Source organism: Silene latifolia, chromosome 2, assembly GCF_048544455.1.
Source record: "Silene latifolia isolate original U9 population chromosome 2, ASM4854445v1, whole genome shotgun sequence".
NCBI classification, from domain to species: Eukaryota; Viridiplantae; Streptophyta; class Magnoliopsida; order Caryophyllales; family Caryophyllaceae; genus Silene; species Silene latifolia.
The window spans coordinates 136,460,957-136,474,685 of record NC_133527.1 but is presented as its reverse complement, the minus strand read 5'-3'; the positions used below and the strand labels follow the sequence as shown (position 1 = coordinate 136,474,685).

General features: G+C 32.7%; 2 protein-coding genes across 2 annotated transcripts; one reads left to right on the top strand and one right to left on the bottom strand.

Moving 5' to 3' along the window:
- The first annotated feature begins 4,442 nt into the window (after positions 1-4,442).
- On the top strand, positions 4,443-5,237 carry LOC141641364 (uncharacterized). Its single transcript, XM_074450031.1, has one exon. The coding sequence runs from the start codon at positions 4,443-4,445 to the stop codon at positions 5,235-5,237; it is 795 nt and encodes a 264-aa protein (XP_074306132.1).
- A 5,523-nt stretch (positions 5,238-10,760) lies between these two features.
- On the bottom strand, positions 10,761-12,087 carry LOC141630365 (aspartic proteinase CDR1-like). Its single transcript, XM_074443197.1, has one exon. It carries the CDS (start codon positions 11,967-11,969, stop codon positions 10,836-10,838), a length of 1,134 nt encoding a protein of 377 aa, XP_074299298.1. The 5' UTR covers positions 11,970-12,087; the 3' UTR covers positions 10,761-10,835.
- Between the last annotated feature and the right edge of the window lie 1,642 nt (positions 12,088-13,729).

Genomic DNA, 13,729 nt, shown 5'->3' with positions numbered 1-13,729 from the left:
TCTTCGGTTAAAGAATGGTTGAAGAACCATTTCGGATGAAAGATCCGGGTGAGGCACAACGTATTTTGGGAATCCGTATCTACCGAGATAGATCACGACGGACGTTATCACTTAGTCAGGAGTCTTATTTGAATAAGGTTCTTGAGAGGTTTAGCATGACCAACTCCAAGAAGGGGAACCTTCCTATGACGATTGGGATGCAGTTGAGCAAGTCTCAGTCACCCACGACGCCTGAAGGGGTTGAACACATGAGTCGTATTCCTTATGCATCTGCAATAGGATCGATCATGTATGCCATGATATGCACACGTCCGGACGTGGCACATGCATTGAGTATGACAAGTCGGTACCAAAAGAATCCAGGTACCTACGGAGGACTAAAGATTGGGTATTGACTTATGGAGGAGATACTAAGCTATGCGCAACCGATTTACGAGATGGTAGCTTCCAAACGGATCTCAGTCCGGTTCGTCTTCACTCTTAGTGTGTTGTAGCAGATTCTACTACTGAGCCATTGAAATATGATAAGCATTGAGGGCACGTTATTTCCATGAGAATTAAACGTGTACCTGAGTTATAGTAGGTGATTATGAATTCGATACGTTATCTTTTTCATATACTATTTATAACTACATCGGTTTTATAATATTTTGTTTTTCATGTGGATTGTACTGACAACATTGAACGCCACAAAGTGAATTGAATTACATTATATTTGTTTTGCTCCGTAATCGCCAATGTGAGCTGATAACTCCGGCTATTATATTGTGCAGTCGATTGATGGTGGGTTCAACGAACCATAAGTCAAACGGTTGACTGATCGATCACAGATACGAGATTATGACGATACCTCGTAGGACAACTTTTTGTGACAACGTAATGGAGTCCTAAATGTTTAATAACATCCGGTGCCAGGTCGTGGATAGGACATCCATTGTGTTCCTAGAGTCGATTCTTTTGACTATCAACTGTCTCTTGAGATTAAGACAGTCTTTGGGTGACTTTAGTTTCTTTCTCACAGTCTACCGTAACTGGGGCTAAGTAGATTTTTTCTGGGTCATTTCATACTGTGCTTACATCTGCAGGATTTGAGTTGAGGAAAATATCCATCCCTTATCAGTTATAGTTATTTCTCAGGGCCACTCGAGGAGTTGTAACAGAAATGCATGGCCATGCTCGAATGTTGATTCGTTTAACAGTTAAGTTACTCTCTAGTCGGGAAAACCACTCTTGATACTGATCGCTTGTAAAATACGACCTTTGTGAATTCGGATTTGCAAATTGTTTTACATTGAGTGGGAGAAATTTTATAGGATATGAGAATCGGTTATCACACATACACTTGTGAGGACAAGTGGGAGTTTGTTGGAGCTTGTGTCCTCCACAAATTAGGGTGATAACATTTGTAAATCTCTTACAGGTTCACAAGGGTATACTTCGTATATTTAATCAGTTGATTAACGTTTACCTAATAACGGTTGGCTTGCTAGAAAGTTTGACGTTATTATCATACAGATGGCGGTGATCAACTGGTCCCTAAAGGTCACACCTATAGGACGTATTTGAGAAATGTGGTTATAGAAATATAATTACATTGATGCCCAAAATGACTAAAAAGTTAGTCAATGTGTTGATGAGATAATTATTTAATGAAAATTAAATAATATTAAGTTGAGACGAATTAACTGTCAATTCGTAAAATAAATATAATAAGTTATATTTAATTAAATATATATATATATATAATGTTAGCTTGGACGAATTAATCTGTTAATTCGTAATTAAATATAATCAGTTGTATTTAATATCAACAAGCTGAATGTGTCATAGTGGTAATAGTGAGGGTACACATACCAAGAGGTCATGGGTTCGATCCTCACTAGATGACAATTCAACACATATTATATATTTTTGGAAAGACCAAAAATAAGGAAATTTTTATTCCTTATTTCGGTCAACAGTTGCCGAAAATTAGGAGAGTTATTTCTTTCCTAATTGATTTCGGATTTCGGTCTATATAAAAAGAAAGGTAGAGAATTATTTCGAACCGAATACTTTTTCTGACCTTGCCTCCTCTTTCTCATCACAAGAACACAAAGACAATAAAATTTTACAGAAAATTTTAGATTGATTTCTAGCATAATCAAAGGATATATCTCAGATCGTCTTGGGTGCAACCAATAGGCGAATACCTACTTTGGTATTGTTCTTAGGCCATATTTGCTAGGACCGGAGGTTAATTCTAAATCTTTTTACTTATGTTTATGTATTTTATTTTATGACCTTAGATCATCTTATTTAAATCGTTATAATCCTTCTAAATTAAGGGGAAGTATACAGATTATTTCCCACAAAGTTATAACAACGGGTTGTAATATACAAAACCGTTGTTATAACTAAAGACAGCGGGTTGTTTATAAATAACCGTTGTTGTTTGTTTTTAAAAAATAAAAAAAATTAAATTAAATATTACTAGATGCATGCATAAATACGGCCCATTATAATTCCGATGCATGCATTATTACTGCCATCCCTATGCATATGAATGGACAATATGAATTGAGAAGGGTTAGTAATAAGATTTGAAGCAGCAGAGAGAGATATGATGATGATTATGGCACAAGTTCCTAACATATATATTAATTAAAAAACAACTCAAACCACACATTGCTTAGTATAAATACATGCATTATCTCAACTAACATTCCATTATCTCACTATACATCTCCCAAACCCTAACTGCTAAAACAAACTCCAAATAAACCTTAATTAATCTTTCAAACAAACTCCAAACTCCATCAACAAAATGAATGATATCATCCTTAAGACTCTTACTATGATCGAGAACAACAACAGTTTCATCCGCCGGTTGCTCCACATTGAGGAAAGTTTCAGGAGCTACCTTGTGGATGCTCGATCCCATCTTGAAGGACGCCAAAAAGATGGCTTGACAGAGCAGCAACAGTTGCAGCTATATGACGATATAACAACTGCTGAACGGAACCTCCAAATAGCCAAGGAGGAGAGGACGGATATCATAGAAGAGAATAAGACTCTCTACGAAAATATAAGAATTGCATTTTTATTAATGTAATTTTTTTTTTAATTTATGTATATATATATATATATATATATTAATTATGTTTATCTTGCTTCTTCATCTTGCTTCTTCTTTGTTTTAGTTTATTTAATTTGTTTTACTAGCTAATTAAGCGAACAATACTTAAAGAAATAACATAATGGTTGATAAAAACACATACATGCAAATGAAATAATTAGAAAAAGAAAATAATGACGATGAAAGACGATGAAACCAACAGTGACGGCGAGATTTACCTGATAATTAGAGAAAGTAAGAGACGATGAAATCAACAGTGACGGCGAGAAGATAAAGCGACGATGAGAAAGATAGAAAGAGACGATGAGAAAGTGTGTGTTTTGTGTTTGTGTTTGTGTTTGTGTTTGTGTTTGTGTTTGTATTTGTGTTTGTGTTTGTGTTTGTCTGCTGTGTTTGTCTGCTGTGTTTGTGTTTGTGTTTGTCTGCTGTGTTTGTGTTTGTGTATTAAGGTTTGTGTTTTGTGGCTGTAGCTGATTTGTGTTTGTGTGGTTTATAGTATGGAAGGTATTGACAACGGTTATTAAACAAAAACCATTGTTAAAACGTTTTAACAACGGTTGTAAAACAACAACCGTTGTCAAATAAGTTTTAACAACGGGTTTCAAAAGTAACCGTTGTGATTACTTTTCACTAACTTTGCGTCAATTTTGCGCCAAATTATTAACAACGGTTGTGCATGTGTGACCCGTTGTTAAAACTTATAACAACGGTTGTTATAACCATACCCGTTGTAATTAATTTTAGTAAAATTCGCGCCATACATTCTACAACGTCTATTGTGATTTTCGTGAATAATCGTTGTTAAAGGGGCGTTGTAGTTGCCTGGATTTGTAGTAGTGGAATGACATCAGTTTTATCATTATCCGCCCTCTCCTCGCCCACATCCCATACAAATTCCTCCTCGTTACCCATAATGCCTTTGCCCTTCCTATTTCTTAAATCTAAGCGTGATGTCATATCAGTTACCGAGTTGAAAACCAAACCCTAATCAGAAGAAAAGAAACCACCACGAGCACCGTGGATGACCCCTCGAAGGAAAGGATGACCCTAAAGACGAAGATTAGATGGAGGCTCTCATAGAAACCCTAGAGAGAATCGCGATAATCCATTAATAAAGAATTTTTTAGATAAGTGTTTCTTTTATAATAAAGAATTTGTTTGATTCAAGTTAATTACTTCTGGAAAGTAATGAACATATGACTTACATGAGAGTGTTTTCATAAGAACTAGTATTAATAATTATGGAAAAGTTTTTTAAATTATGAATTTAATTTTTACAATATTGGCTTTAAAATAACAAAATTAAATTTATTGTCTCAATTATATGTGGGATGGGACCAGTGAGTATATGAGGTCCCCTCTGGTAGCTTGGCAACAGGTCTGCCTCCCCAAGACTGAAGGTGGGCTAGGCATTCGGTATAGTCAGACCTGGAACATTGCCACAGTGGGTAAGCTTGTTTGGTGGGTGTATAGCAAGCCTGATAATCTTTGGGTTAAATGGATCCATCAAATTTATATGAAAGGGATTGACTGGGATTCTTATTCTCCTAAGAACCATATGAGTGGCAATTGGAAAGCCATTTGTAAGGTTCGTGACATCTTTCAACCTGGTTATTCGTCTGGTACTTGGCTTGCTAATGGAGGTGGGTACACTGTCAGCTCAGGCTATGAGTGGCTGAGACACCGAGAGCAGAAGGTTGGTTGGGCTAAATTGCTTTGGAATAAATGGAGCTTAGCAAAGCATAGCTTTCATTGCTGGTTAATCTTCAAGAATGCCCTCAATGTCAAAGATAAATTGTTTCGCCATGGGATTTCACCTGATGATATCTGCTGCATTTGTCATACTGCCCAGGAATCCGTGGTTCATTTAATGCAGCACTGTCAGTATGGACAGCTTGTTCTCACGGGTGTTTGTATGAGATTTCAGATACCTGTGCCTGTTGGTAATGCTCTCATATGGATTGGCAGGAGGAGATGGTCTGATAACCAGAAGAAGACCTGTTTGTGTGCTGTCATGGCGGTTTACTATCACATATGGCAGCAAAGGAATAATGCTAGACTGAATGCGACTTTATGTAATCCTACTGTTGTCATCGAGCAAATCATGCGTTTAGTTTAGTTTAGAGTACAACAATTTGCACTGTCAATGACGTAATGTAGTTGTGATTAAGTTAATGGGTGTGAGTAGTTTGTAATAGACTACTTTGTTTCTAATGAGAACTTACATTTCACCAAAAAAAAAAAAAAATAAATTTAAAAGAGATTCCATCTCATATCAACGTGTCACTACAAGTTACTCGCAGTGTATAGAAGATTCTATACACTGGGTGTAACCGTAGCCTTTTGGGATAACGTACCATTTTATAATCAAGGGGGCTACCATTCCCGAAAAGGCTACGGTTACACTCAGTGTATAGAATCCTTTATACACTGCGAGTATCATATTGACATGTGGCAATAGTGGAGTATAAGACGGAATATTTTTTAAGTTTATTTTTGTCATATTTTAGGGCATAAAGTATAAAAAAGGCAAATTTAAAAGTTTTCCTAATATATTAATAATTTCTTTATATCATAATTTTTCTTATTTGGTAAGGTATTAATGTATTATGCTAGTTCTTTTATCTGCTACGTTTTTTTCCTACTACTACCAAATACCAATCCCTACCACCATTGACCACACCACAACTACTATTGATTTCCCGGCCAATTAACCCTCTTGTCGGCGCCGACAACCTCTCACGCTGGCGCACGAATCTAACACCAGCGTGACTCCATCACCGTCACTGGCGCACCAACCCTCTCACCTCCAACAACCACCACTTTGTGCTCCCCATGAAATCGATTTAACGTACATTGCCACCAAGCTGCTGCAACCAGTACTACTTAATGCTTGTACACCATCACTTCACGCCGCCAACCACCTCTTCGTCTTCCCCGTGCGCCGCCCTGGCGGTGCCAACCACTACCCATACCATCATCCGCCAACAACGAAATTGGGTCATTGAATCAATGACGACATTATTAAAGCAAAGAACCCAAATCATTGACATATCTTCAATGTTATTGGTTCGTATGTAACAAAATCAAATCGATTCATTGAGGTTAATAATATCGGTGTGCTTCTTAATTCATAAACTAGCTTTTCTATGTAAAACAATTTACGTTAAGAAATAGTAAAATGATAAATTGTCCAGTTTAGAAAATTTTAGGGTTTTTTTTTTTAAGTTTTTATAATAAATTGTCAACTTAGAAAAATTTACAAGATATGGATGAATATTATGTTAAAATAAATATTGTTTAATTATGGAAAATATAACTAATTTTAATTATAATACTAAAATTAACAAATTTCCTTAATAATAGATTCCTCCATATGTCCAAATTCTATTGGTAGTGTATAAGAGATTCTATACACTAAATGTAACCGTAACATCTTCCATACTCTTCCTATTACCAATGATTCTATTCACATATCTTCCCGAACTCTACACCCTTTTTTATGCACCTCGAGTCACCTTTAACCAATGATATAAACTTTGAAATCTTAGACCATTGGATAATATTACTCTTATGGATACAAATGAAAATAAGTCTTTGTAAGCACTTTCTCAATTAGCTAATTCACAATCTTGTGGTCTGAAGGGTAAATTGAAATACCTTGATGATGCCTATTGCTTGGGCAATATGGAAGCCTTGGTTTCATCTATAACAACCATTATAAAAAGAAAGCTAAATTTATGGTGTCTACTAGCAAAAGTTCCAGTACTCCAAATGCTTTTAGATATGATAATCTGATGGACGTTGTGTTCGATGATACAAAAACCTTGATGTTAGTAAATCTTACTGGTAAAGCAGTGAAACATTTGGGTTGAGTTCTAAGGCTCGTGAGAATCATGATGGTAGTGATCATGTGGTAGGTGAAACTTCGAGTGAATTGACGAAATTAATGTAAACATGGGCAATGCTTGAGGTTATGATTGTCATTTAGAATATGAGAACTGAGAGAACCAGTTGGACTAAGAGGATAACGAATATATAATGTTGTAAGGCTTGTAGGTGTCACAACAGTGGTTTGGTATGGGGTAAAACAGTGCATATAGTGGGTATGGCTGAATGCGGCGAGAATAGTTACAGATTCAGGGAAAATGTGTGGCCGCTGATTTGATGGTGGTACAAAGACGAAGTGGTGGTTTCTTGGTGACACAACATTGATAATTAAGTTTATTTTAAAACCAAAATGATAATTTACTTTTACACCATTATTTTAACAAATATTAAAAAAAATTCATGCGGTATTCTTAATTAAAGCCACTTTGCACGTGGTAAACCTGTTTTGAACCACGAAACTTTGGTTGACAGTTTATGAGTATAGTAAAACCTGTTTATCTTCAAGTTTATTGTATTTGTGAGAACTAGATTTGAAAAATGCCACATTTCAAAGTCGTGGCTAAAAGTTTTTGTAGTCAATTTTTTTTAATTTAACAAATTTTGGTTGACTATAGTCATAAGTTAAAAAGCGGCATTTTTTTTTTCAAATGGTAGTTCTTGTAACAACGATTGATCTTTAAAAAATTCGTCATTTTCAAAACTCGCAAACGCGAGTTACGATCAGTTAAAGTGTTGTTATTCAAAGAGAGGGTTACCACGTGCAATGTCACAAATCAAAGGACTACCAAAATAATTTTCTGTTAATTTAATAGAATAAAAGATGTTTCTTTGGCTGATTGATGTGCAAAATAATTTTATATTAATATGTGGTTCTAATTCCTTCTAAATGATAGTTATCCTCTTTATACAACTAATCTAGCTTCTGCACAATTAATGCGCGGTATATATAGACTTTTTAAATTTTACAGTAGTAGTTATAGATTTTAGATTGATATTTCATTGTATTTTGATTTGAGTAAAAATTTAATCTCAAAATTAATCAAGAGAATTGAGTAATTTCATAAAATACTTATATTTAGAAAGATATTTAAATAAATTTTATTTTTTATTAATTTTTTAAAATTATTTTATTTTATTAATTTTTTGAAACGAAGTTAATAATAACATTTTATGGTTATGTATAGTTTTCTACCAATCTTATTTTATTTTAGTTAATAGATTAAATTTTAAAATTTAATGATGAAAAGATTATTATTTTTTTAAAAGAAAGAATAGTTCAATGAAAGAAATTGTAGCAGCTATGAGAGTAACATAATTAACAGTATTAATGTGGCACTAGTTTAGCTCCCGTGCAATGTGCACGGTATATATAGAGTTGTACTTTTTTTAGTATATTATACTTATGAAATATAAATTAGCTAATTTTTTTTTTATTTTTTTTTTATGTTTTTTATTGTTATATTTTGATTTGAAAAATCAAAGTCTAAATCGTATTAATCATGAAATGAGTATTTCAATGAAAGTTTTTCCTATTACCGAGAGATTAAGGAGTCGTTTGGTTCGTAATGGGAAAATGCAATGCCCGGGAAGTTTAAATTACTATGCTATTCTAATTCATGTGAATTTGAAAACGTTGTTTGGTTGCATGTGGGAACTCCAATTCCATAGGAACTTTCACTTACCTAGGGGGAGATATGTAAGCAACTTCCTCCATTATGGAGGAATTAGAGTTCCTAGGAAGTTACAATTCACATGAATTGGGGCAACCAAACAACTTGTTATTTTCACACTTCCCATGAATTACAATTCATGTGTTTTTGATGGGCAAGTGGGCAACCAAACAAGTCCTAATTGTGTTATTTTATAAAATTTTATTGATAATATATTTTTAGCCGCAACTTTCATCATAATCAATGAATTTTTTCGTATGATTCTTTAAAAAAAAAGAATTCCTTTTTATATTATAAAAAGATTGGAGATAATTTTGTATAGATTGTAAAATACTAAATGACATCAATACTATATATTAATTCCAGAAACCAAGGGACTTCAATGTAATTAAATAAATTTATACAAATTAATTATAGTATATAGTTTTAAATCAATAGCACTGTGCAACGGACCTGAACAAGGGACTTCAATGTAAATATTATATAGTTTTGGTTGAAGTATAAATTTAGAGAACACGCAATATAGTAATTTTCCTTAAAATAAACATGCCCCATTTATGGTATTAATTAATATAAAGATGTTAATTATTTTAACATAACAAATATAATATAAGTATATTATATTTTGGAAACTATTAAAAAGTAAATAAATAAATCAAGCTAGATTTCCAAAAAATATAATATTTCATAATTATTTCGACTTAATTAATTTAATGCATATTTGTAATATATTTAATGTATATATATAATATATTTGTTATTTCGAGTAGTGAGAGTAATAAAAGCAAACTTAATTGGATATAGTAATCACTCATTGGATACTTAAAGTAAAAGTAATTATGTTAGCAGTGAAAAGAATTGTAGTAACATTGGATATAGTAATGTGATAGTAATCACTCATTTGAATAGTCAAAGTAACAATATTAGCAGCAAGCCGGAGTAGTGAAAATAACAGAAGTAACAACGGGAGTAGTGAAATTATCAATATTAATGTACAAGTAGTGAAAGTAACAATAATTAGGTCACAATAATTACGGCGGGAGTACTGAAAGTAAAAGTAATAATAACGAATATAATAAAAGTAAAAATTCTAAGAACAAAAGGAAGTATATATATGAAAAATTACCTAAGCAATAGATTTAAGTAAAATATTAATAGCGGGAATAGTGAATTTGTCTCATAACTTATTTCACTATAATTTTAAGATATACTCCGTATCATAGAAAAATATATTAATGATATTTATGAGTTGTGAAACTTTCAAATAGTTTTACTTAATCGAAAATATATTTTAATGCTAAATACAAGTGGCCCGGGCGAAGCCGGGCATCCATACTAGTAAATATATAAATCTGAAAAATTACGTGTATTATAGTGCACCATACTTATAGAATATGCTAAAAATAACTAAACTTTATTTTAGGAAATATGTTTAGGCTGGAAAATTTGGAGCTTCGCCTATTCATTTAGTAAATAGGGGATTAGTAAAAGACAATAATGAGAGTAATTCTACCGTCATCCCGGAAGACGGCACTCCTCACACACAAGCCATTATATTATTCCACTTGGGTGGATTGTGTTTGTGTGTGAGGAGTATCGTCCTCCAGAAGGACGGTAATGTAGTTAAAGTACTAATAGTAAGTTAGTAACAATAAGAGAAAATATATATGAACGACTAGCTAACCAATCGATTTAAGAAAAATATTCTATTTATTTAAATTTATAAATCTTATAAATTTAATGAGAATAGTGAATGTAACTGTAAAAATATATGGACTAGTAAAAAAAACAATACTGAATGTAATAGTATTAATACCAGATGTCATGAAATAATAATATTAAGAGCGAGACTATTGAATGTGTCTCATAATTACTGATAGGTTTATTTTTGCATAATTTCAAGATCTAATAGAAAAATATATTAAAATAATAAATCGTAATTTATGAGTAAGCAATTTTTTTTTTTTTTTTTTTTTTTTTGGTGCGAATGATTAAGGCAATTCTAAAGTAGTTTTATTTCATAGAAAATAAAATTTTTATGGTAAATAGAAATTAGCCTAAACGTGACTGAGCACCAATACTAGTAAATACTAAAAATAAGAAACTCTAAATTCAACATGAATATTGAAAATGTTTGGGTGTTTAGCTAATTATCTTTAGTTTTGGGGTGCAGTACAGTCCATTGGTTTAAAGAACACCTTCCCCGCCTCAATATCATAGCCAACCAAAAAGTTCATTTGAGCAACATTCCCTAAAGTTGGGCCTACGGGGCCGTCTGCGGATATAATAGCAAGGCACATCACTCCACGGGTGACTTCGACAAATGTATTAACTGGCTTCAACACCACGTCGCCACCGTTGAAATGGGCCGTGACATCAGGAATCCCTAGATCGACTCCACCGTTAGTGGTTCGATAACATACGGTCAATAGATTTGTTGGATCTTTTATCTTGGGTGCATGGATATTGTTATCTAAAGCTGATATGAGACTGTTGTACATACTTGTGGGTAAAATGGTCATTGTGGCTCCCGAGTCTATAAGGATATTTCCCGTATTAAAAAGATTAGGAAATTCATTGTTAAGGGGTATTTTTGTGTTTCCAACACTAATCCCGTTTAAGGTAAGGTAATAAAAAGTCTGGTCGTCTTTGGTTATTGGGGTTGAAATAACACCTGGTCCAGATACCTCTCCTTCATCTCCGAAATTGATAGTACTTGTATAACGACCCTCTTTTGAAAAAGGGATAAAACAATATGAGAATTTACCACCAATTCTCGAACCAAGTTGTGATATCAACGACAACGGCCCACCACCAAGCCCAATTACACCGGTACTTTCTTTAGCGTATAGAATCCCGTCGCTATTAATACTACAACCAAAGGTAATCTTAGGGACTCGTTTTCCTTGTGGGAAAGTTATGATATCGGTGGCCAGGTAGCCTGCCGTGTAAGAATTATCGGCATATTGATAAGTGTAGAAACACTTGTTATCCCTAGTACAAGTGTGTTGACTCCCGCTTAAATCAAGGCAACCTTGTGTGTCACAAGATTGATCCATGTATGACCATGACTTATTTGGGTCGAAAATCGGAAGGATTTGCTTGAAACATTGCGTACAAGGTTGACATTGAGTCCATATTAGATCGCTTCCAGTGTCTATAAGGCCCATTTGTAACACGGGTGGTGACCCAAAGGCCAATTCCATATAGTACTCTCCACGAGCATACTTTACATTCGATTGTGTGTCTCCTGTTAACCGGGATGTCCTAATTCGGTCAATTTTAGACATTGAACGTTGGATCGTGTTTCTTAGACGTTCATATTGATTAAGGGATGAATTGTATGATGGCGATAAGGGTGAATAATCGCGGTGGATTAGTTTAGCACTGAAGCCTTGTTTATTGGCTAATGAGGGATGAACAATTGCTATGAATGTAATTAGCAATGAAGGTAAAAAAGAGGTATAGCTAATTGCCATAGTTCAACGAGAAATTGGAAAAGAATATGGAGTATTGATTATGATTATTTGATTTGTAAGTATAAATATGCACGGGTTATATAGTGAGTTGACCTAATTCACTTCTGCGATTTTAGTTAAGTAATTATCAACTGTCCAAGATTTTATGTAATCTTATTGATATTTTTCAAATATATCTCAAGAGATTCCAAGTAACATTGATTTTAGTTTATATTTTTATTTTGATTTGATTTTAATTAAAATATTATACTTTAGTGTAATAATGAAGATATTATAGGTTATTGCTGAAAAAAATCGTATAAAAAAAACATTGCTTATTGTTTATTCTCTTAGTAAATATGTTAGTGTATATTTTCCTATTTGTTTCTAAATTTATGATGTAATGGACTTATATTCTCCTATTTTCTTCTAAATTTACTATGTCCTAATCTCATTATATATTATACCATATTTTCTATTTTGTGCCTTTAGGGCACACGTTAGAAAAACCCTTCTTCTTCTAAAACTTCACATTTGTCTTATTCATTTACTAGTTGAAAAGCCCGTGCGATGCACGGGGCTCTCATTAGGGTCATCTGTATAAATCAATACTATATATTAAATCCAGAAACCAAGGGACTTCAATGTAATTAAAGAAAGTTATACAAATTAATTATACTATATAGTTTTAAATCACTAGCACCGTGTGATGGACCCGATTAAGGGATCTCAATGCAAATATTATATAGTTTGGGTTAAAATTAAATTATATAGAAGCTTGATAATTTTCCTAAACATTTGTAAGAGACTAAAACATGATCAATTTTCTTAAAATAAAATAATTAATTAAGATGGTCAATTTCCTTAACATAAAATAATTAATTAAGATGTCAATTTCAAGGAGACTAAAAGAAAGAAGATGATTGGTAATTTTCCTAAACATTTATAGAAGACTATAGATGGTCAATTTCCTTAAAATAAAATAATTAATTAGTATACACATGCACATTTATGGTATTAATTATTATCATCCTAAAATTATATATTGAATTTAAAATATATGCAATTTTATTAAACTTTATAGTTTATTAGATGTATAGAGATGTTACTTATTTAACATACAAAAATATAATATAAGTAGGTTATAAATAATTCAATTTAGATTCCATAATATATAATATTGCATAATTCTTTCGATTTGATTTAATGCATATATGTAATATAATTATATAAATATATAATCCTCTTAAAATTGCATGCCTAAGTAGTAAAAATAATTATTTCGTCAGTAAAGAAAAGAATTGCAATAACATTGGATATAGTTATATGATAGTAATCACTCATTTGAATAGTAAAAGTAACAATATTATCAGCGAGATTTGTGAAAGTGGTAGAAACAACAATGAAAAACAATAACGAGAGTAGTAAAATAATCAATATTAATGCGGCAATATAATAGTGAAAGTAACAATAATAATGGTGGGAGTAGTGAAATTATAGTGAAATTATCAACATTAATGCGGTAGTAGTGACAGTAACAATAATTGCGGCGGGAGTAGTGAAATTATCAACATTAATATGACAGTAGCAAT

Bases quoted from the DNA above. Each gene is read 5' to 3' on its own strand.
- LOC141641364 (XM_074450031.1), top strand. From the start codon at position 4,443: ATGTGGGATGGGACCAGTGAGTATATGAGGTCCCCTCTGGTAGCTTGG.
- LOC141630365 (XM_074443197.1), bottom strand. From the start codon at position 11,969: ATGTCTAAAATTGACCGAATTAGGACATCCCGGTTAACAGGAGACACA.